General features: G+C 45.5%; 5 protein-coding genes across 7 annotated transcripts; 3 read left to right on the plus strand and 2 right to left on the minus strand.

Moving 5' to 3' along the window:
• The first annotated feature begins 225 nt into the window (after window positions 1-225).
• LOC120663559 (peptidyl-prolyl cis-trans isomerase FKBP42-like) lies at window positions 226-3,795 on the plus strand. The gene is made up of 7 exons (XM_039942418.1): window positions 226-462; window positions 683-862; window positions 1,622-1,711; window positions 2,117-2,301; window positions 2,445-2,567; window positions 2,650-2,802; window positions 3,245-3,795. Exons 1-7 carry the CDS (start codon window positions 399-401, stop codon window positions 3,569-3,571), a joined length of 1,122 nt encoding a protein of 373 aa, XP_039798352.1. The 5' UTR covers window positions 226-398; the 3' UTR covers window positions 3,572-3,795.
• Window positions 3,796-5,130: 1,335 nt separating this feature from the next.
• LOC120663562 (AP2-like ethylene-responsive transcription factor PLT2) lies at window positions 5,131-7,892 on the plus strand. Its single transcript, XM_039942423.1, has 8 exons — window positions 5,131-5,546; window positions 5,656-5,738; window positions 6,531-6,539; window positions 6,619-6,713; window positions 6,821-6,894; window positions 6,978-7,028; window positions 7,219-7,301; window positions 7,448-7,892. Exons 1-8 carry the CDS (start codon window positions 5,248-5,250, stop codon window positions 7,627-7,629), a joined length of 876 nt encoding a protein of 291 aa, XP_039798357.1. The 5' UTR covers window positions 5,131-5,247; the 3' UTR covers window positions 7,630-7,892.
• Window positions 7,893-8,978: 1,086 nt separating this feature from the next.
• On the plus strand, window positions 8,979-13,029 carry LOC120663560. Of its 3 annotated transcripts, XM_039942420.1 has the most exons (9): window positions 9,063-9,662; window positions 10,306-10,578; window positions 10,663-10,791; window positions 10,878-10,946; window positions 11,097-11,258; window positions 11,767-11,977; window positions 12,088-12,423; window positions 12,529-12,707; window positions 12,772-13,029. In XM_039942420.1, the coding sequence occupies exons 1-8, from the start codon at window positions 9,063-9,065 to the stop codon at window positions 12,672-12,674; spliced, it is 1,926 nt and encodes a 641-aa protein (XP_039798354.1). In that variant the 3' UTR covers window positions 12,675-12,707; window positions 12,772-13,029. The 3 variants fall into 3 exon arrangements, 2 of the variants coding, with proteins under 2 accessions (XP_039798353.1, XP_039798354.1); XR_005670537.1 differs by lacking the exon at window positions 12,772-13,029 and having other exon boundaries at window positions 8,979-9,662; window positions 12,071-12,423; window positions 12,529-12,692; XM_039942419.1 differs by having other exon boundaries at window positions 8,981-9,662; window positions 12,529-13,029.
• Window positions 13,030-13,294: 265 nt separating this feature from the next.
• On the minus strand, window positions 13,295-18,819 carry LOC120663561 (pyruvate kinase 1, cytosolic). Its single transcript, XM_039942422.1, has 16 exons — window positions 18,552-18,819; window positions 18,302-18,398; window positions 18,082-18,179; window positions 17,802-17,957; window positions 17,512-17,589; window positions 17,255-17,386; window positions 16,997-17,077; window positions 16,723-16,794; window positions 16,543-16,632; window positions 15,973-16,117; window positions 15,740-15,828; window positions 15,502-15,597; window positions 15,292-15,359; window positions 15,113-15,212; window positions 14,549-14,608; window positions 13,295-13,673 (listed from the first exon to the last, which is right to left on the minus strand). The coding sequence occupies exons 1-16, from the start codon at window positions 18,618-18,620 to the stop codon at window positions 13,521-13,523; spliced, it is 1,584 nt and encodes a 527-aa protein (XP_039798356.1). The 5' UTR covers window positions 18,621-18,819; the 3' UTR covers window positions 13,295-13,520.
• Window positions 18,820-19,724: 905 nt separating this feature from the next.
• On the minus strand, window positions 19,725-22,571 carry LOC120663563 (leucine-rich repeat receptor-like protein kinase PXC1). The gene is made up of 2 exons (XM_039942424.1): window positions 20,740-22,571; window positions 19,725-20,634 (listed from the first exon to the last, which is right to left on the minus strand). The coding sequence occupies exons 1-2, from the start codon at window positions 22,310-22,312 to the stop codon at window positions 19,937-19,939; spliced, it is 2,271 nt and encodes a 756-aa protein (XP_039798358.1). The 5' UTR covers window positions 22,313-22,571; the 3' UTR covers window positions 19,725-19,936.
• Window positions 22,572-23,161: the final 590 nt, after the last annotated feature.

Consider the following 23,161-nt stretch of genomic DNA (forward strand, 5'->3'; position numbering starts at 1 on the left):
GGCCGACCGTTGCAATGCGGGCCGTGCCGGGTTGGCACACGTACCTGGGTCAGGCCCAAGCACATACTGCTAACCCGTGTCATGCCAGCCCGGGCCCACAAACTATCGGGCCGTGTTGGGCTTGTACTGGGCCAAAAAAACGGGCTGTGGGCCGGGCCTTGGTGCCTCGGGCTGCATGGACAGACAATTTTATACCTTGGGCCCAAAAGGCGTACGATCCTCGCTGTCCTCGAGCCTTCGCTACTTTCTCCTCTTCTCCGGCTCTGCTCACCCAACTGGATCTGTGGACGGATGATCATTTGACCCCCTTATGAATTGAATACTCTGCAGAACGCCAGTAAATTGACTACCCAACCCGCATCCGCCGGCCGGCCGTCTTCCGCTAGCCACCCGCATCGATGGCGGTCGTTGAAGAAGATGCAGCGCCTGCAGCCGCCGCCTCCGCTTCTGATCCCACCGCTGGTGAGTCCTTTACTCGCTCGCGGGTAAATAATCTTCCGCTATACCTCGCCCCAGCGCTTGGGTATTGGTGTCAGTTTCAGTTTTTTTTTGGGGTGGGGTGGGGAGGAGATTGAGATTTGGAAGCAATTTGGGTTTTCTGTTGGGATTCGGAAGCTTGGAGTTGGTTGGGCGTTACTTACAATCTCTGTTTTCTCCTTCATTCTTGTTTTCCGTTTCTCAGGCTCCAGTGATAATGAGATTACAGTGGAAGAGGCGTCTTTTGTGCATACTGAACCTCCCCAGGATGGCAGTGCCCCACCCGTGGTTTCCTCTGCTATGGAAGTCCTTCATGATAAAGTCAAGAAACAGGTCATCAAAGAAGGACACGGCAAGAAACCATTAAAGTTCGCGACGTGCTTTGGTAAGTAATGGCGCAAGTGATTGTTCCAGTGCTTGGGATGTTGGTAGTTGGTACTTTCTAGATAAGAGTTTTTTTTGGAAAGAAGGTAGACAAGAGTTCCTTATGTTATATTTATGATCATATCTTGTTATGTTTGTTTGCACTGTTTTCCCTCTCACAATGGCTGGGGGAACATATGTAACTTTACAAGTTTACATGTTCATCAACTTCTCTCTCTTGCCCATGATTATGATCATGAGATGCTAATGGCCTTGCTTATTTTCAAAGCAAATAACAGTTTATAACTGAAATGGGGTTATGTAAACAAATTCTCAATGTATCTAGACATAGGCTGCTTTCTCACCACAAACACGCCTAGATATGTTGCCATTTAAACTAGGGGAAGGACGGTGGCTTAGAGTTCTTGATATTCCATACTAATTATGCCTTCCTGGTACTCTTTTGCATCCATCGAGTACTAATATCATTGCCGGTACCTATTCAGTTTGTTGCTCTAATGCTACTGTTAATTTTCAAAACATCAGATTCCATTATTTTTCTATTTATCAGAAAGTGACCCACATGCCACATTTCCCTTTCCCTGTTCATTGAGTACCAACGCCTATTGATCTCCTTTTTGTGTGTGCGCGTGTGTGGGGGTGGGGGGCCTTTTGCTACTGGGAGGAAGCATGTACATGTACTTTGATTTAGCAACATGACAAGTGCTTCAAAGGAGAACAGCAGTGAATTAACTTTTGTTTTTTAAATCTCGTATTTCAGTGCACTATAGAGCATGGGTTCAAGGATCATCTCATAAATTTGAGGATACGTGGCAGGAGCAGCATCCAATTGAATTAGTACTTGGAAAAGGTGCCAAAAAGTCACTTCACTTTTTTTATACCCAGTTTTGCTCGGCTGCATGCATTCCATCCATCAACTCCATGAATTCAGACTGCTTACTTTGCTATTATGGTTTTCTAGTACAATGATGATGGCTTTTAATGAGGATCTGAATAGCCAGTTATTCTGCCAATAACTTGTCATGCCTGCTATTAATGATTTAATGTGTTATGAGATGAAAGAGTGAAATATGCAATTATGCATTACTCAGTTCTGATCTGTACCGTTTTATGTTGCATTGCTCTTGCTCAGCAAGCCTACAGGTACCGGGTAACTAACCTGAGAATAATGTGGGCACCCTCAATAGTACAGCAGAGTTTATCAATGATAATTGCCTATGGAGTAACTTTCTAAAGCTTTTTACTCCATCAACAGAGAAAAAGGAAATGTCTGGTTTAGGCATTGGTGTTGTTAACATGAAAAGCGGGGAGCGTGCATTGTTGCATGTTGGTTGGGAGCTAGGCTATGGCAAAGAAGGAAGCTTTTCATTCCCAAATGTCCCTCCAATGGCAGACCTTGTTTATGAAGTTGAGCTTATTGGATTTGATGATGTCAAAGAGGTAAACAAAGTTCTCCCATCTCCACCCCACACAGTTCTCTAATCATTATTATTTTGAAGAGTAGGCTGAGATTATTCGTATTGATAGCATTACTGCCTTTTTTCAACTTGGGAAATTTCAAATCATGATAAAATGTGAATCAGGGGAAAGCCAGAAGTGACATGACAGTTGAGGAGAGGATTGCAGCTGCGGACAGGAGAAAGATTGAGGGCAATGAATATTTCAAAGAAAAGAAGCTTGAGGAGGCCATGCAGCAATATGAAATGGTTAGCAGCATGCTTTACTTTTGGCATGCTTATAGTTATTGCGGTATTCTGATATCAGTCCTCTAATTGTTCCCTTTTACAGGCAATTGCGTACATGGGAGACGATTTCATGTTTCAATTGTTTGGGAAGTACAGAGACATGGCCTTGGCTGTGAAAAATCCATGTCATCTCAATATGGCTGCGTGTCTTATCAAACTAAATAGATTCGATGAAGCTATTGTACAGTGTAGCATTGTATGTATCCTACTATGCTCATTAGTACACTCAGTTGTCAATGCATGATTTACATTCATGAGTGTGTTTTTGTAGTTTGCATAGACCCTCACATAAGCTATACATGATTTTATGTTCAGACAGTAAAATGTCTATTTTAAAATGATGTTAAAGACCTGTAGCAACTAAGCTCATGTGGCCTAAATGAATTCAGATATGAACATGCAAGGTTCTGCATTATGGTTATCAAGCAGCTGATTTTTTTGGGTAGAGTTAAGAAACAGCTGATTTTTTGGTAGACTTAAGAAGCAGCTGATTTTGCACCTTTATCAGCCTTTTCTTTTTTAAAATAAGTGCTAATTTATGCTGATTGATCAATTGAACAATTCCTGAAAAACCACCCTGCTTTCTCTGGAAAATTACTGACTTGATGGCTGATCCTTTTCATATTCTTATTCTTCAGGTCTTGTCAGAGGACGAAAGTAATGTGAAAGCACTGTTCAGGCGAGGAAAAGCTAAATCTGAACTTGGCCAGACAGAATCAGCCAGGGAGGATTTCCTGAAAGCGAAGAAGTACTCCCCAGAAGACAAGGAGATCCATCGGGAGCTCCGGTTGCTCGCGGAACAAGACAAAGCTCTGTACCAAAAGCAGAAGGAGCTCTACAAGGGTCTCTTTGGGCCAAGGCCTGAAGTGAAACCAAAGAAGGCAAACTTCCTCGTTGTTTTCTGGCAGTGGCTGGTGTCCTTGATTCGTCATCTGGTTAGGATGTTCAAACGTAAGAATGAGTAGGGTACTTTACCGGAATTAGAGTTGTTTCTCAAGATCCGTGGCCATGATGACCAACCTTGTACTATAAGATTGGAATTTCAATTTCTGTTGAAGTGTGGATCATGTATTTTTTTAGCAACTGGGACAAAATATAGTTGTTATAAGCTCTTTACAATGTTGTGTGTTGGCCAACCTTGGAGCCAAAGTTCATACATAGCCGAAGTTTCAAATAGCTTTTTATGCCAGTGTAGCTTTCACATTTTAGAGTAATATAATACAGTTACTGCAATAGGTATCACTTGAGCTCTAGATTTGAGTTTCTGCTCCTCTTCAAGCAACTGCAGTTTCAGGATAACTTGTGAAAAGAAAACTAAATCTCTGCTATCCCGACAGTCGCTGATTTGCCTGCCTGGTCAAGTTCAAAAGAGATTCGACAAGTCACCAACAAGCAATCTTGCAGTGTATGCTTTCCAACTTTATTTCTTGGATTTCGATAGTCCACTCACCAAGTCACACTTTAAATTTGTATAGGTTTCTTGGAAGTTTCATATCTGATTTGCATTCACGAGATAAAGAAAAATGTTGTCTTCTTGTTTCCTGAAAAGAAACAAGACATCGTCTAACAAGAAAGAAAATGTGATTCGGAAAACAATACTTTGGAGTGAAAATTATAATTGTAATGATATGGTGGAGTCATAAAAAAAAGTAAAAGTAGCAACAGTATGGAAGTGCAGTGCATCTCCGCTCTGGATGGATGGTAGGGACAATGTGTCTCTTACATGTGGGGCCAGATTGTCAGCTGGATCAGGCATACAGACGCAAATGAGTCGTTTTTTAAAAAAACCGGTTCCTAAAAAATAGAAACCGTCGGTTCTAAGAAATTTCAGGAACCAAGTATTTGGGTCTTCGGTTATTTTGGTTTGATTTCAGTTCTAACCGAACTAACCGAAATTTGTTAGCAGAAGCTAAGATAACAAGAAAAACATACATGTTCAATAGCAAATTTAAATAATACTTCCTCTATTTTAGAGAATAATAATTGAGAAAGAAACAATAATGATATAATAGAAGAAATACATAGCAATATGACACGTCACATATAAACTAAATATACATTTACAAATGCAAGATTTTATGTAATTGGGTTCTTTCGATTAGTTCGGTCAACAAGAGTAAGAACCAAAAAATTTTCAGTTATTTTGGTTTCATAATTTCTGGAACCAATCGATATTTTTTCAATTTTGGTTATTCCAGTTTTAGTTTCGATTATTTCGATTCGGTTATTAGTTCTCGATTACTCCCTCCTTCCCCGTTTATAAGGCATGATGGAACATGACACGGTCTTCTAAACAACACTTTGACCATTTATTTATCATATATTATATCACTTTTGATTATAAACTTATAATCATTGTAAAATATATTTGATTATGAATCCAATCATATGAAATTTGCATTATAAAAATAAAAATTTAATAGTCAAATTATTGGTCAAAGATGACAAGGTTTGAATCTTGATATACGTGTATGCCTTATAAACAGGGAAGGAGGGAGTAATTATGGGCATGAGTACTCTGTGCTCAGCTCAGCTCACCCGTCGAGGCGTCGACCTCTCCGCCCGCCTCCACCTCCTCTGCTAGGGTTTGTCACGCGAGCACTTGAAGATTCGCGAAACCCGGCGTGACCGACACGCGGCGATGGCCACCGTCCAGCCCCAATCGCCCGCGGGCCCCACCCCTTCTCCCCCGCAGGAGGGGTGGCACGGCGACGCCCCCGGCCCGCCCGCCGCCTCCGGCGAACCCCCCGCCGCGGCGGCCGTGGCGGGTCCGGGCGGTGAGATCGCCGCACTCGACAAGCAGCTCGCTGTCGTCGGCGGTGGCGAAGAGACGAAGCCGGATGGAGGCGCTAGCGCCGGCGCAAGCGGAGGGAAGCTGGTAGCGGAGGCCATGCGCAAGTACGCCGCGCCGCGGTCGTCGCGGTTCCACGGCGTCACAAGGTGCGGACTGGCAGCTCTGGGGAACAGAGAGCTGCGGGCGCGCTGCCCGTCCTGGTGCCTCTCCTTGTGCTTTGGATTGATAGGTTGTTCGCTGCTGCTTTGGCCGCAGGCTGAAGTGGAGCGGCAAGTACGAGGCGCACCTCTGGGACAACACCAGCCAGGTCGAGGGCCGCAAGCGCAAGGGCAAGCATGGTATGCACGCTACCAACCTCAACTACGGGCTCTAGCTCACTGTAAAATCTTCAGGATGTTTCGACCATAGTTCTTCTATATTTGAGATGAAATCAGCACTGCAGTTTAATTTGGTCTGTCAATGGCTCAATGCCATGTGCATTTCCTCTGGTAAACAGTGGCATGTGTACTAAACAGTAGGATCAGATATCCAGATTACATTTCTTTTTGCTTTTTTCTTTCCAGCAGAGTAGCTAATCAGTCAAATACACCCTGTTACTGGCCTCTTTCATGGTGTATTAATTGCATCTTCGATACAACAACTAAGGTTCAGCAAGTCACCTAGTATGCTCTATCCTAATTCAACCTGTAAAGGGGGATACATCATGAGGATAGGTTAGTATTATTCGGTTAACAGAGTTAGCACCTATGGATGGGTGCATCAGGTGCGCCATCCATCTTCTATTAATGAATGGATGAACGATGTTCTAGCACCACCAAAATTGTGATTTATGAGGTACATGTATTGTGCTCAAAGTTATGTTTTCTGTATCTTTATGCTTTTCTATCAGAAATGTTAAGCACCATCATAAGGTGTAAATAGGTTACATTACAAGTTAAATTTGATGCCTTGAAATGCATTAGGATTCGTGATATCAGCTTATGCCAATGTATGCGCCGGATGAAGAGTCATTCTCCTAATAGCTTACATGTCCAGTCACATCCTTAATTTTCTAGTCTTCTTAAGCTGATCCTTCTTTTAATTGTGCATGGAACCTGGTTTCTACTCTTGGCTGCTGTTGTGGTGTTCAGTCTACCTAGGTGAGCAGTGCTACTCATGGAAGGGGCTCATTTGGAACACAAAACTGCTCAAGTTTTGACTTCTTTTCTGGCATTGCAGGCAGCTATGTTACTGAAGAGCAGGCTGCAAGGGCACATGATTTGGCAGCCCTTAAATATTGGGGCACAGGTCCAAACACCAAACTGAACTTCAATGTAAGAATTGAATGTTTCTTAGTGCATACTGATATGTTTAGGAAATAGCGTATCTTGTCCAAGAACAGCGAAAGTAAATTGCATTAATAGCTTCTATTTGCTATCAGATTAATGACTATGAGAAAGAAATCGAGATTATGAAGACCATGTCTCAAGATGAATTTGTAGCCTACATAAGGAGGTCAGTGGTACATTTAAAATCTTATATGTAGTTACTTATATGCTGTGATCGTTTTTTTTTACTGTCATGGTTTATTGTTATAGGCAAAGCAGTTGTTTCTCAAGAGGTACTTCATCATACCGGGGTGTAACAAGGTGCTGTACCTTCTTTGCTAAATGAATTTATAGCCGTTTGTTCCCTTCGAATGGAATGAAAAGAATATGTTGTGGTTAACCAAGAAAGTTTGGTTTCCTTTGGATGGAATGAAAAAAGAATGTTGTGGTTAACTAGGAAAGTTTGAATTGTCTGTTGCGACTTTCTCTAATCACTTTTTTTAACCAACAGAAGAAAAGATGGTAAATGGCAAGCACGAATTGGTAGGATTGGTGAGAGTAGAGATACCAAAGACATTTACCTCGGGACTTTCGGTGAGTATAAACCTTGTCGAACTTCCAAGGCTTTTCTTAATGATAGTCACTAGGGACTAGAAGCTTGTTTCTGTCAACTAGAAATCTACCTTTGATTTATATTTGATGTGCAGTTATCCTTAATTAAAATTGGCCATTGATTGCAGAAACTGAAGAAGAGGCAGCAGAAGCTTATGACATAGCAGCAATTGAGCTTCGTGGTGTTCATGCCGTTACGAACTTTGACATTAGTAACTATTGTGAAGATGGTTTGAGAAAACTAGAAGGCCCGTCAGAAGTGCCAAAGCTAGAAGGTCCATCAGAGGTCATGAAGCTCGCTGGACAATAGACACTAAAATAGCAACATGTACATTATTTTTCTGTTTCATTTACTTTGTCATAATACTTCGGCCTCCTTTTGGTATTCCTGATACCTTTTTTCTTCCTTTTGTGAGTTTTCACCGCCCCTTTTCTGAAGGACAATATGATGTTGTATTCTAGCCTCACAAAAAGGTCCTGCTAACCTTAGATGTCACTCCAAAAGTTACAATGTCGTTGTTGATTTGATGCTTTTTATTTATATTTTTATGTGCTTACATGCTGTTACTTCCACTGCTGGTCAAGTATAAGCATTCATCTTTGAAAATGATGTACTGTATACACAATAATATACTTCCACTGTTGCAAGTACTCTCGTCGATGACAGAGGATCAAAAGAGAGTGGCGTTTTAGGTTGGGTGAAGTCAACTTTTTTAATACTTTGATAATTAACTGTTTTTGTGTACATTGAGATTAAAAATTTAAAAATGATTCGGAGATTTAGTCCCAAAAGGTAGTTTTATATCATACAATTTTGCTATGATGTGTCAATGTTTTATAATCTATAGTATACATTACCAATCCAAGCAGCATTCAGGAACATACTGATGTCTAAACATGGCTCTTTTTTTTTAGACTGGAAGGAGTATTGGCTTTTGAGCTAAAGCTATGCGGAGTCGATACATGGGTCCATACATCGATGAAATGTTCAGTGTTATAGATTTCTTCAAGAGTAAATTATACTTTAGGTCCTGAAACTTGTCCCGCAGTTTCATTTCATTTAGGCCGTGTTTAGTTTCAACGCAAAAATTTTTTGCGATGGAATCTTACTAATTTGAAGTACTAAATGAAGTTTATTTACAAATTTTTTTTCACAGATGGGTTGTAAATCGCGACGAATCTAATGATGCTAATTAATTTATAATTAAAAGATGGTTACTGTAGCACCACTGTTGCAAATCCTGAATTAAGTAGGCTTATTAGATTCGTCTCGCAATTTACAGTTCATCTATGCAAAAAGTTTTATAAATAGACTTCATTTAGTACTCCATACATGTGTCAAAATATTTGATGTGACATTTTTTTGCGTTTACCGGATATATGAGTAAAAATCTAAACAAGGCCTTAGACTCCCAAAATGTGGAAAAGGGTCAATCGCACATCCGAGACATACCATGCAAGCATTCGGTGCAGACTTGGAACTGCGGGATAAGTATGAATAAAACTGCATTACATTATACAACGTGCTAAACTTTGTTCTTAAACAAATTGCGTTCTCACTATTTTTTTTAAGAAATCCATTACCCACTACTAAAAAATGCGTACAATTCCTACATAAACTTTAGCATAAGAACTTGATGTGATAAAAAAATATGCACTTTGCCGCCCGCACATCGACGGGTTGCATTGCATTATTCCCTCCCTTTCCAGCCGCCGCCCCACGCCCGCGCGCTCCCCTGCGCCATGGACGCCGTCGCGTTCCCGCCGCCCCCTGCGCCCTTCCTCGACGACGACTTCGATTTCGGCGACTTCGCCTTCGCCTCTGCGCCCGCGTCGCAGCCGCCCCTCGCCGATCCCCGGCCGGCCGCCTTCGCGGCCTTCGACGACGACTGGGGCGATTTCGTGGCGAGTCCGCTCGGATCCAACGCGGACGCCTCCGCCCCGCCCACCCCTCCGACGGCCACGTCCGCCGCCGCTCCCTCCTCCTGGGAGAAGTCGCGGGGCCCGCTTCCTCTCTCCCTGTTCGGCGCCGACGACGACCAGGAGGATGGGCGGGAGGAGGAAGGACCGGCCGAGCCGCCGCCGCCGCCGCCGGCGGCCACAGCGCACCAGCGCGCCGCGTCCTTCACCACCGACGGATCGAGGCCAGCGGATCTCAAGGACCTCATCGCCGGCCTCTACGGATCTCAGCCTCCCCCCGCCTCCGTCGCTGCGGATGCGGGTCCGCAAGAGGATGGCGAAGGGTTCGGAGACGATGATTGGGAATTCACGGCGGCGACGGCGGAACCTGCCGATCAGGATGGAGGCGGACGAGCGCCTGGGGATGGGATTCGAAATATTGAGGTGAGTTGGCACACTCTGATGCATCTCCTCCTTCCGTGATGGATGTAGCCGTCTTTGGCTCTTTGCCAATTTGTCGGAGATCCCTGAGATGTTTGGAGTTGGGAGGACTGTATAATGACATCGACACTCCAAAAGGAACATTTGAATTGCCCGAATATGATATAAATGATTGTTCCAAACATGATGTGCATATATGGTTATACTTAACAGAATGCAAACTTGAATAAGTATGGTCTAAAATGAAGGGCGATGCTACTGGGCTATATGAGCAACCTGGTTGTTGGGATAACAGACAAGGATTATTATTCTTTACATGCTTGCAAATTTTAAGCTAGAAGCAGGCCTACTTCAGAAAATCCCTGAGCTAATTTTGTTACTTCAGAAGCAGGGTCTAGTTTACCCATTTGTATATACAGCAGAGGTGAATCCGTGAATGTTCGAGTGTGAAGCTCTGAGCGAAAGTCTGGAACACCATTCAGACAAATGGTAGTCATGAGTATAATAGCAACTCAGTGTCAATGGTATTTTGTACTAAAAAAGGACCACTCCCATCCTTGCAGTTGTTTATAGACTTTGTTCTTTCTCTTAATCTTGCTATTGGTCCTTTTCCATTGGTTGATCCCAATGTTTTCGTATCTTTCAGGATGTAACAAAATCAGTGAGTAATGATGAGGAAGACTGGTCATCGTTTGCCAGTCGTGATGAAAAATTGAACCATGTTTGTCAAACTACTGATAATATTGGGACTCATGAGTCCACAGGAGAATGTGTAAAGGCTTCCAGTTGCTCTCCAGCTAATAATTCAGCCATACTCAACCTGTACAAAGAAAGGGAATCGGCTGACACTATTCACATTGCGCAGAGCTCTGCAGAAAGTTTGCAGAGTTCATCTGATTTGTTTTCTAATAATGATATGGTGAGCATTCATTCTATTTAAGTTATTCACTGACCCAATTTTATTTTATTTTTCTTTTGATGTACACTAATAATCAGTGATCAGAACTCTTCATTTAAAACAGATGAAAGCCATTCCAGTGGATCAACAGGTGATTGCAATCTGATTGAATTGTACCATACGCTGAGAGAAGAGTCCTTGACAATAATGTCCCAGCATGTGAAGGATCTTAAGGTTGGTGATTACTCAATAAATTTATAAAGAGCGTTATTGATACACTTTGTTGCTTTGTACTTTAGTAACTAAGGATATGCATTCAGGAAGCACAGAAGGTTTCTACACCCTCTGATGGAAACAGGAAAGCAACAGCAATTGGAAGGGAGATTCAGGTGTGTTCTGAATTCTGATTATCTGTTGTTATAAATGAGATTTGTCTTGTGATTGTATTGAACATAACTTGTTTGTGTATTCTTGTGTTAATGTGCATCAACATAAAGACTTCAAATCATTATCTTTAATTCATTTTCCTCAATCTCCAGGAAATATATGATAAACTAAAAGATTCTTCTCTGCCCAATGGCTTCTGCGCAGAGGAACATCCTTTAAGGGATGTATGTATCACAGAACTGATTAACTGTATCAAAGAGGAACAACTGAAGGATTTTCAGCAAGAGTATTGTTTAGCAGAAAAGATAGCACTGGTACGTATCATCATCTATGTTACCTAACCTAAGTGTCTAAGTTCCTGCTCATTATCAATATGTTGTAATACAGTAATAGGAACTTCCCCCACTGTTGGCAGTACAAAAAACACATAAAATTTTTTCCTTCTTGTAAATTGCTCTCTCTTCACATTTTAGTTTTTATTGTCTCAATTTACTCAAGATAAATTCACTTTCTAGTTTTTACTGGCTCAATTTACTCAAGATAATTTCACTTTTTTTAATCACCTTTCTTCTTCTCAGTTTGGTGTCATGATTTTGTTTTGATGTTGCTGTTTATTATTATCATCAGTAATCCCTTTTAGGAAACTGACTTGAAAATTCTCTTGAGTGAATTTTTGTTGTTTACAAGATGCAGGGTGTGCAGTCAATCTTGCGATTTCCCTTCTGCTTCTTTTTCATATGATGTTGGACTGATGATGTGCTTTTGATTAGGGAAAATAAATAATATATTGACTGACATTTTCTGTGTGATACCTAATTACAGGCAATGAAAGACACTAGTGTGGCAATTGAACTTTACAAGCATAGTGTTTCCACCCTTCATACATTGGAACTAGCATCCAAAGAGGAACAACGTGATTATGTTGGTGCATGGTACCGTATGCTTCTGCCCAGTGCCCATGAATTGCAGCATGGTGCAGCACTTTGGCAAGAATCCTGTCATGCAAATGTCTGCGACCAAGTGATTTCTGAAGGTACTAATATTTGCCATGACCAGCAAAGCTTAAACATTCGTTTTTGGATGATCATTTTGTCTTCACATCTGGTAGTCAACTATAAACTGTCAGCTATGTTGGCTTTACAGGTGGTGACTACTTTATTGCTCTTGGGGAGATATATAGAGTTGCACAGATTTTATATTTATCCTTGCAGTGTTTCAAGCCCTGGGTTCTTGCAGATCCTGGAATGTTGAGTAAAATAATGGCTTGTTTGGACAGATGCAGTGATGCTTGGACTAGTTGTTTAGAAACGGCTCTTAAAAGGGTCATTGACAGTAATCGCTTAGATGCATCTGTGGCTAAAGCACTTATGGAGTCCATCAACAATATTAAAGAACTTGAATTGCCCAGTCTACAAAATTTTCTTCCCACCAACGAGATGACATGTAGACTAAGCCTCCTGCCACCCAGTGCTGTACCAGGTAAAACTTCTGCGCTGCATTTCAACTACTACCAGAATGAAAGTTTTCGGCTGTCTGATTCTCCTTTCAACAGCTCCACTAATTACTTCCATTGCTTTCATGTAGGAATGAAGTTGATCATGTGGAATGGAGATCACTATTTTATTAAAGTTGCAAATTTCTGGGCAAATCGGATATCTTCTTATCCTCCCCAGCTGTCACACACTCCTATCGTCAAGGAACAGCGCAGCAACAATTGCCCATCATACTGATTAACCTGTCAAACTAGTGACCTAATCTGATGGAAGCATCAGAAGCTTTTGGAGTAAAATTTGTTCATTAAGCTGCCCTGGGCACAGAAGAATGAGAAAGTGTCTTGCCAACCACAAGGCTGTACTGGTTATTTTCTTGTACAAATTGTATTTTCTTTACACTATTCTTTCCATAGCGCCTGATAATGGCACTAGTATAGCAAGTTAAAAGGATATGTGGAGTTTCAGATATTGTTGTGTAATAAACATTGTAAAGACTGAATTGAAGTGTGAGGCAACGCATTTAAATGATCAAGAAGCAAAAAGAATTTGTATAATTTCGAATATAAAGAGTAAGTTGCGTGTTTATTGTGAATTTTATCTTGCTGAATCACTGTCCACGAGTCCATACACTGGTACAATCTTATCAAGATCCTACGTACTATTGAGAAAAAAGGCTGCTTTCGCCTAAACTTTTGGACACTGACAGAATGGTCTATTTCATGCGAGTATAAGAAACAGTACTGTTTCGTTCGTCTAAACTTTTGAACACTGACCGATAACCTCTCAGTGTTAAATTGAACAAAACCAGGTGTGACGCGAGCAGCAAAGTGAGCGTGTGAAGGGAAAACAGGCTCAGGTCAAACAATAGAAGGGGTAAAGCATGATTTCATTGTTCCATCTGCCCATTTAGGTGGTATAATCTGACAACTTCCAAACTGCGCCGTAGGAGTTTTAAACTGCAAAGCAAATCCTATGATGACACCATAGGAAAAACTGCTCATTCTGCAAAGCTATATGATTATACAGACAGCAAGTTTTGGCCTCAGCTAAAATCGGCAAAATGTCCTAGTAGTGAACATGCGTCTAGTCATCCAACTCAATGATCTTCACAACTGATGAATCTCCCACTTTCTGGCAAACAACTACACGGTCATGAGACTTGATCACACCAGAGGCTTTGCCGTGGTCAAGAGCAACCTTCAGAACTGACTCATTTGTAGCGCTGGTAGATTCAGCCTGAAAGACAAAATGAATATTGATTATAACAAGCCACCACATAATCAGTCAATCACTCATTAGTTCGGTCAGGAGTTATCAATTGATCTGCACCACACAATGGAAATACACGAAAACATGAAAAACAAAACCCTTAGGAGACAGACTTTTTTTAATATAAGTCAGTAGGTTAACTGCCATTCTATGTATTAATAGAGAAGTGAAGTACAACAAAAACAACACAAAAAATGACACCAACACGGAAAATGACCACCAACATGACAATGGCGGGGTCAAAAATAAGCCCACAACAACAAATAGTTACCAACAAAATCATTTCTGCAGAGCCATAAGCTACACGCACAAGCTAAGTGGGATCACCACTTCAAGCCATAGTTTACCTGCCTTTTCCCATAAGCTACTACAGGTCCAATAAAATCAGCAGAGAAATTTCTAAATTGGAAACATGTATTGTATTGATTCACCATGCTATCAGACCATGCAAACGGTTTAGAACTGGACTAGCGAACTGCATTCTAGTGTTCTTGCCTTCAAGCATTCTAGTATTCTTGCCTTCAAACTGTATTAAGTATAACATATAAAATGTTATATATTCTCATAAGCCTCACACTAGTCTCCAGAAAGCATCAAACTTTCATCGGACATCTTATAACCAATGTACCATAGATGAATTGGGAAAAAACACAACTCCTTGAAGAATACACGCAATAGCAATAGGCGTGTGCTAGAAATCCGTAGGATCCCTCCCTCCCCAGTGACAATGTGATAAGGGTTCATGAGTATTGTAAGTGAGCAAATCCAACCAGTATGTGTTGCATACACTATATACTTCAATTCTTCAACTAACAAAAGGAACAGAGGAAATGTTAACTTACAGGATGCCGTGGATCAGCAAGCATCGGAAAGAGGCCTCTAACTATAAGTGATTGTCTTGCCTGCAAGAAACCAAAATGAGTTGTTTGATGCCAAAAATCACGACATGCCTTTCTTCTCAAACAAAAGAGTCATGGCTCTTAATTATTGCTTCAGATAAAAAGTGCCTTAAAGAACGAAATAAACCACAGATGCAATTCAGCACAAGTATTGAGCACAATCCTACTAGAATCACAATCGAACAGAGTAATTGGGGGGGGGGGGGGGGGGAACCAATATCTTCCAGAGTTCATAACAACTCTGCATGAGATAACAAGGATGTTGCCCTGTGTGGCAGATCACAAGTTTAATAGTCAATGGGTCAATGCCTCACATGCACATATTGACATACTGCTTCCCTATATTGATTTAGACAGTGTTGTATGGTTACATGTTCAATGTCAACAAGAGACTTCACAACACCAATGTTACCATTCGCAGCATGCTAATAATAATGAGTCAATGCCCACATTGCATAAATAGGAAACATCTCAAACCAAATAGCACAAACATGATTGTTCATGTACCTCAAAAGCACCGGTGAAACTCCACTTCAGTTGGTTTGTCTTTAGACGAGGAATGACAACAGAAAGAACAGGCATGCTGGGCCTGTACTTCGCAATGAGCCTGCAGAGCATGCAGATATACATGAGACTGAGTCACACGGAACTGCAGCCATGAAAAAGCAATGTTCAATTCTATCTACCTTGCAGCTCGTCCAGAAGAGGTGAAGCAAATGATCACAGATGCCTTAACTTTGATAGCAGCTCGCACCTAGAAAATAGTGATGGAACTATTTTAGACTAAAAAGCTGTGTTAAACAAGAAATTTGTGACAGTGCTGAATCATCAAAAGACAGGAATTTTCCTGTGCAAAATTAAACAACGGCTGGTATCTGAGAGCACGTAGATCTTACCGCTGAGGAAGCAATGGACTCCAAGTGTGTCATCGGTTCCCCAACATATTTCACAGTTCGCTTGTAGTATAAATCTTGGTTGAATACTTTCTCAGCCTGTAAAACAATTGGCAAACATGTATAACTACATCGATGATGACAAGTCAAGTGAAGAGCAACAAAAAAGCAGGCATCAAATTCACATTGAAATGCAAGCCTTGATCTAGAAAACATATATATAGCTCAACAGAAATTTCACCTCAGCACAAATTCTGCCCACTGTTGAAATAGTCTCAACTGGATATAAACCACGGAGAGTCTCAGCACCAAGGAGAATGGCATCACTCCCTGCAGTAAAAACAATTGTGCTTTGTCATTGAACATTTGAACTGCCCTTTCTGAGTGCACTAAAGGCCAGCTGTATTTCAAGCTAAGAAAATCTTGAGTCTACCCAGGAATTTTGGAAAGCAAGTACAACTGTCGACAACTTACCATCAAGTACTGCATTTGCCACATCGGTTGCCTCCGCCCGAGTAGGCCTGAGGTTGTCAGTCATACTGTCAACAACACGAGTGACAACAGCAGGCTTTCCAGCCATGTTGCACTTGTGCAGAGCGGACTTTTGAAACAAAAAGACCTGCAACATGGAGAATTGGATAGGTAAAGATAAAAAGACTAAAGAAAACTTAGTAAAACAGGGACAATTATTGACCTGCAATATGGATAATTGGATAGGTAAAGATCAAAAGACTAAAAATAACTTAGTAAAACAGGGACAATTATTGCATCTTAAAACTAGATAAAAGGAATCATGAGTTAAAATGTTCAAAGTTCATATTAGTTCTCTATCTTTACTCAACAGGTTTGGATTCTGGGTAAACAGATAGGTGTGAAACTCAGCAGGTTCGGAGCCCAGATGTGGGAGGGTGTATTATTGGCCAAACTGCCTCCAAGGCTTTACCAGGTGGTGCATGAAACTCAATACTAATCTTCACCCGAATACTAGCATTTGCCTAAATTGAAGTCTTCTGGAATGCTAAAATTTTGGTTGAGGTAGCCAACCTTCTCAGGTGGAAGATCAATTCCGATGTTTCCTCTTGACAGAATGATACCATCTGCCTCTTCCAGTATTTCATCAAAATGGTTCAAGCCCTGCAAAGCAATATGGAGCGGATATATATGGTAAAACAAATTACAACTTATAGTTGGTTAATGATGTAAAAGTATTATCTCGAAAAATACCTCAACATTCTCAATTTTGGCAAAAATCTGAGTTTGGCTGAGATCACCCAATTTTGAGAGGAACTCCCGTGCCTGTGTTGAAGGGGGAAAAAAACAGACTATTGATAACATTCTTCTGTATCGGATGCAAATAAACTGAAGCTATTGTATTCAGATTTAGCAATGCTGCATTTTCATTGAAAAAATAGGCATTGCTTAAAAGCAGAAGTAGTAAAGACTAAAGAGGACAAATGTAACATCTAAAATTGCATCCATAATGTAATTAGTTGGTTACCTGCCGCACATCTTCAGCATGCCTTGTGTAAGACAAAGAGAGAAAGTCAATCTTGTTTGGAGCACCCCATTTTCTGATAACCTGAAAGCGGGCCATGCCAGTAAGTCCTAGGATGGGCTAGAGGACAGGGCTGCTGCACTAAACAGTTCTAGTTCCAACCCAAAATTTTGATATTGTATCATGTGAAATTCTGGAAGGAGAAGATCAAAGCAACTGTTACACAGGGATACATAAAACAGTCTTGAGAGTAGTACTTACGTCCTTATCCTCATCAGATAGCGTTGGCAAGTCAATATGAATCTGGGAGCAATGCAGTGTGAACAGTGACCCAGCCAATGTAGCTGTGTTCTTGATTATACAGACCACATCATCTCCTTGAACTTCAGAAACCTACAACAAGGCAGACGAGAGTTTTTGCATCAGAAAACACAGACAGCAAACTGAATCCTCTCGAAAGACATTTGAAACAACAAAACGCATTGCTCATAGGTACAGCATGCCAGAAGCATTTTTACCTCCAACCAAACTGAAGTAGTCTCACTGCCAGTGAACAAGTATTGTCCCACAAATATTGTTGCGCCTGGTGTCACAGCCTGCAAGGAATAAAGTTTCCTTCTCAACTCTTTGTGGAAACAACAGAACAAATGAAGGACGTCATGGTAAGAAAAGGAAAAAATAATTAAAAAAACGTATAGTAGCTAGACAGAGAACGATCTACTAGCGGTTGCAGCTGATCGCATTGAAGTAAATACAGCATAGGATAATAGATCTGACAGGGAAAAAAACAGCATGAGCACGTGTTAACCTTGGCGAGTCCGGAGAAGTTGATGGGCAGCAAGCTGGAGGAGGCTTCTTGCCCCTGATGAGGTGTGAGAACCACAGTGCCATTCTCCTCGAGGGAAATCGGGGTTTCATTCTTGTTAACCACCTGCAACTCGGGGCCGACAGTATCAAGCATGACCTGCCCAAGGGATCCGACAGTCAGCTCTTGCTCACAAAAGAGAAAAAAAAATCACATTGTTTCATAGTGACGCCATCAACTAGTTAAGGAATGTAAGGATGGTGCAATCAAGAGAGTGACTCACGGCGCATAGCTTCTTGGTGGCCTTGATGGCGAGCTTGAGGTTCTCGAGCGTCTCCTGGTGGTAGGCGGCGTCTCCCCACGAGAAATCGAACCGCGCAACTGATCAAGCGCCACGATTATACAACATAAACGGGGAAATAAACACAGCGTCAGTTGTACGAGTAGGAGGGGTCTGAGACGCAATCACACAATTGAGAGAGGGGCAGTGCGTGTGTGGTTACCGGACATGCCGGCCTTGAGGCAGGCGGAGATGGTGTCGACGGTGCGCGACTTGGGCCCGAGCGTCCCCACGATCTTCGTCATCGCGGGGAAGAAGCTCTATTTGTTTGTTTGTTTGTTTTTTCACACGATCCATGGTGAGAAAGGGAAAAAAAAAAGGGTCAGGTCTGAGGGGGGAATCCGCTAAGCTAGGGTTCGCTAAGCCCCCGAGTAAATTGAACAGCAAATCTGAAAGGAAGGAGTGGTGCTTACGGTCTTGGATGGCTCGAGGATTGAGGCCATGCGGATGGGCTCCTCGAGCAGGAGATTCGTCGAATGCATCTCGGCTTGCTGCTGATCGCGCTCCGAATCAGACCGAGAGGAGGAGGAGGAGGAGGGATGCGGCTATAATGCAGCGGCTTTGGAGACGGCGGCCTCCCCTTTTGTTGTCCCCCTCTTCTCTTCTTCTCCAAGAAAAACCAAGAAAAAAAGGGGGCAAAGGAAGGAATTAATTGGCAAGTGCGCTCTGCGTCCGCTGCTGGGATCTCCTGCGTTCCTCCAAACTCCAAACCAGCAAAGCAAATCTGCGAGCTCATCACATGGGCCGTGTCGAAACCAACGGAATGGCCCAAAACCGTGGGCCGCCGGCCTAACAGAAGCTGCTGCTGCGGCATCCAGCATTCCTATTGGTTTTGGCGCTTTTTCCATCTCGTGTTCCAAGTTCTTTTGGTCAACTCGAGTCCCCACCCTTTGCGCTTTATTCTTCACTCCCCCCCTTGCCATCACCAGTCGTACTGTTGAGGCTTGGACCATGTTTTTGTTTTGACACTGCACGTCGCTTTCCCATTGTTTTTTTTTCCAGAACACAAACTAGACCTGGGCATGGGTCACCCGACCCGAACAACCCGACCCGAGCTACATGGCGGGTGGGCGCGGGCCGTATTTTTTGACCCGCAACAATCAACGGGCCGGGCACGGGCCGTGATTTTTGACCCAAAACCCGACCCAACCCGAAAAATCCGACCCAAAGGCCAAAAAACCCGACCCGACACGCCCGCGCAGGGTGCACGGGCCAACCCGACCCGACCCGGTGATAGGTACGGGTCGGGCGCGGGCCGTCCTATGCGACCCGTGACCCGGCCTTGACCCGACCCGAACCCGACCCGACATTTGCCAAGGTCTAACACAAACGTTGCTGGCGAGCAGGTGAGAAGGCAGGCATTTTTCTCCGTCCAAGTAGGCAGGGCTAACAATGGCAGCGTACCGTGATCGAATTCTGCTTGGCCGGACGGATTGCTCTGTACGTGGAACAAGAGAAGGATTACAGGAATCCTGGTCGTCTACCTTGTTCATGATTGACCACCCTCCTTCCTGTCTTGGGTTGGGAGTAGACGGAGCAAGCAATAGAAATGCAGTTGTCAATCGTCAGCTAATTCCAGGAAGAAATGCATCACAAAACTGGCAACCCATCACTAGCCCACTACTGAATCCAGCTCTTCCAACAAATCGGACGGCCCAAATAAATTGTATGGCCTTGAGCATCACAATTCACAAATCACAATGTTATACCAAACCATGGATGGCCCAAAGCCCCAAATACTACTGCATTACAGACAGTCAACAACAGACAGACCAACGGTGAGGCTGCCTGAACACAACTAGTAGCTGAGCCTGGCACCCCCGTCGTCGGTGGTGATGCCGATGGACGGCGAGGTCACAGAGACGTCCCTGTCCTCCTCCGGCATCGGCGACTGGTCCACCGGCGCGCTCTCGATCATCCTCACCACGTCGCCCATCGACGGCCGCTGCTCCGGCTGCGGCGCCACGCACGCCAGCGCCACGTGCAGCATCGCCACCATCTCCTCCTCGATGTCCCGGTACCGGAGCAGCTCCACGTCGAACACCTCCGCCGTCCACTCCTCCCGCACGACCGACCGCACCCAGTCCGGCAGGCTCGCCGCCGCCATCGCGCTGCTCTTCTTGTCCCTGCCGTCCGGCAAGGGGTGCGGGTGCTGCGCCGCGGGCGATTTGCCGGTCAGCGCCTCCAGCACGAGCACGCCGAAGCTGTAGACGTCGGCCTCCTGCGAGAGCCGCTTGTTGTCCGCCTGCTCGGGGGCCATGTAGCCGCCCAGGCGGGCGATGGCGTGCGCCGGGCTGAGGAGGAGCGCGAGGCCGAAGTCCGCGACGCGGGCGGCGCCGTCCTTGTCGAGCAGGACGTTGGTGGACTTGATGTTGCCGTGGGGCACGCCGGACGTGCGGTACTCCCGGTGGATGCACGCCAGCCCGCGCGCCGCGCCCAGCAGCAGCCTCGCCCTCGTCGTCCAGTCCAACGGCGACTCGCCCGTCATCCTGTGCCCTGAATCAGTCAAGCAGAGCAAGAACATTCGTGTCAGGCTCAGGTGGACCACGCAACGTGCCAAGTGATTGTCGTCGGCAAGAAGATCGCCAGAGATGATACTACCGTGGAGGCGGTCGTGGAGGTTGCCATTGGGAAGGTAGTCGTAGATGAGGAGCTTCTCCTGCTTGGCGTAGTAGAAGGCCCTGAGGGGGACGAGGTGCGGGTGGCGGAGGCGGCCGATGAGGTCCATGTACCGGTGGAACTCCTCGCGCGCGCAGGGGTTGGCGTCGCGCAGCCGCTTCACGGCGACCATGCGCCCGTCGCCCAGCACCGCGCGGTACACGGTGCCCAGGCTGCCTCGCCCGACCATCTCCGCCGACGCACGGAGCAGCTCCTCCAGCTGGAACCTGCTCCGCCTCTCCTGCAGGTGCGAGGTCAACGGCGCGCCGCCCCTTGGCCTCCTCTCGGCGCTGCCATCGCTGTCGCCGTCGTCGTCGTCCCCGCCCTCGCCGTCCGCCCCGAAAAACACCAGCTTGCTGCGCGCCCCGTCGCTGTCGCCGCCGTCGCTGCACCTGCCCGCGCTGCCCGGACGAGCCGGTTGCTCCCCCTTGAGGTGGCCGAACAGCACGCCGTCTCCGTCCTCCAGGCCGACGCGGCCGCGTCTCTTTCTTTTCTTGGCTGCAGGCTCGCCGCCGCTGCCTTGCCCGCAGCAGCAGCAAGCCACTAGCAGCGATGCCAGAGCAAAGAAGAACAGGGTATTGCCGACGGCGATCCCGGCAATTGCGCCGGGGCTCAAGCCTCCCTTGCCAGCCCCGCCGAGCGACTCCGGTGTCGCCAGCGCCGGCGAAGACGAAGCAACGGAGGATGACGCCGCCGGGTTGGACGGCACCATGGAGGAAGGCACGGACGATGGCGGCGTCGGAGCGGGCTCGCGCGGCAGGAAAGAACAGGGCGGCAGCGGCGGCGCGGGCCCACAGAGACCGGCATTGCCGGCGAAGGAGGCGAGGCCGAACTTGGCTCGCATGGCGTCCGGCACCCGCCCGGAGAGCTGGTTGTTGGAGGCGTTGAACTCGGCGAGGCGGGGTAGCGCGGCGGAGACGTCGGGGAGGAGGCCGGTTAGGAGGTTGTCCTGGAGCTTGAGCGTGAGGAGGCCTGTGAGCTTGCCTAGCGCCGCCGCCGGGATGGGCCCGCTCAGGCTGTTGTCAGCGAGGTCCACACGGGCTAGCCGCGGGAGCCGGGCGACGGCATCGGGGATGGCGCCGGAGATGTCGTTGCGGGAGAGGTAGAGCAGCACGAGGTTGGGGACGCCGCGGAGGAGCGCGTCGAGCGTGCCGTTGAGGCGGTTCCCGCGGAGGTCGAGCGTGCGGAGCTCGGCGAGGTGGGAGAGCGGGTCGAGCGGGCCCCGCAGGTCCAGCGACGGGAGCGCGAGCGAGGTGACGCGGCGGCCGTCGGCGGAGCAGCCGACGCCCGTCCAGCGGCCGGCGCAGGCGTCACCGGTGCTCCAGTTGGCGGACAGGATGCCGTGCGCGTCGGCGCCGTGGCGGAAGATGGTGAGCGCGTCCGTGTCGCTCGGCTTCACCTCGGGCTCCGGCTGCGGCACGGTGGCAGCAGCAGCTGCTGCCGCCGGCATTGCCAAGCTCAGGCACGCCAAGATCGCCAAGAACCCCATGGAACGCAGCAGGAACTGCAGCGCCATTGTTGCTGCTTGCAAATGCGAGTGTTGTTGGGGCTATTACAAGATTGACATGGAGGAAAGGGAGGAATTACTCAATCAAGCCCATGAGTGATCTTGGCTGGCTGCTCCCATCAATCTGCATTGGAACAAGAGAACAACCGTTGCTTTTGATGATTTCTGAAATCGGGAGGTGTTGAACCGGGACCTCTTCACAGCACTGTTTTCTTTGGACAGGCCATAGCCCAGTGCCAGGCTTGTCAATACTGGATGCTTCCACTTTTCGCTTTTGCTCTGTTTCTGTCTGCCCATAGGTCCCCCTAGGCCTAGGGTGGAGTGGAGCAGAGCAGGCTTCTCCATCACACCACAATGCAGCTCCACGGACCGAGCTCCATTTCACAAAGGCAATTTCGGAAACACGATGATTTCACAGGAATAACAGAAGGAAATAATGTTGCAAATAGGCCTGAACTTGTTTGCAAGCTGTACGATCCTTCACAGAAATTTCAGTGTTCTAAAGTATTGGTAGCAAGGCATGGACCATCAAGATGCAAAAAAGTTTACCACTGGAGAAGTGTCTGCATGTAAATGGTACAGTAGTTGTGCTTATCTTATCTTGAGAATGAGAACACAGTACACAGGGCTGGGGGCGAAATCATGGTCCTCTCGCGGCGTGACAACAAAGGTTCATGGAAGCATCATGCGGCGCTTTTGCTCCATTTTGCTTTTGCCCTTTGCCTCTTCTTTTCACGCTCACCTTCTCATCAGTCATCACATCCCGTTTCTCTCGCATGTTGATTGCAGTGGCCTGAATTAGGACAAAATAGTAGCAGCACGAAGCCTCGACAATTAAAAAAAAAGAGAGAGGACAAT

This window comes from Panicum virgatum, chromosome 3N, assembly GCF_016808335.1.
Source record: "Panicum virgatum strain AP13 chromosome 3N, P.virgatum_v5, whole genome shotgun sequence".
Taxonomy (NCBI): Eukaryota; Viridiplantae; Streptophyta; class Magnoliopsida; order Poales; family Poaceae; genus Panicum; species Panicum virgatum.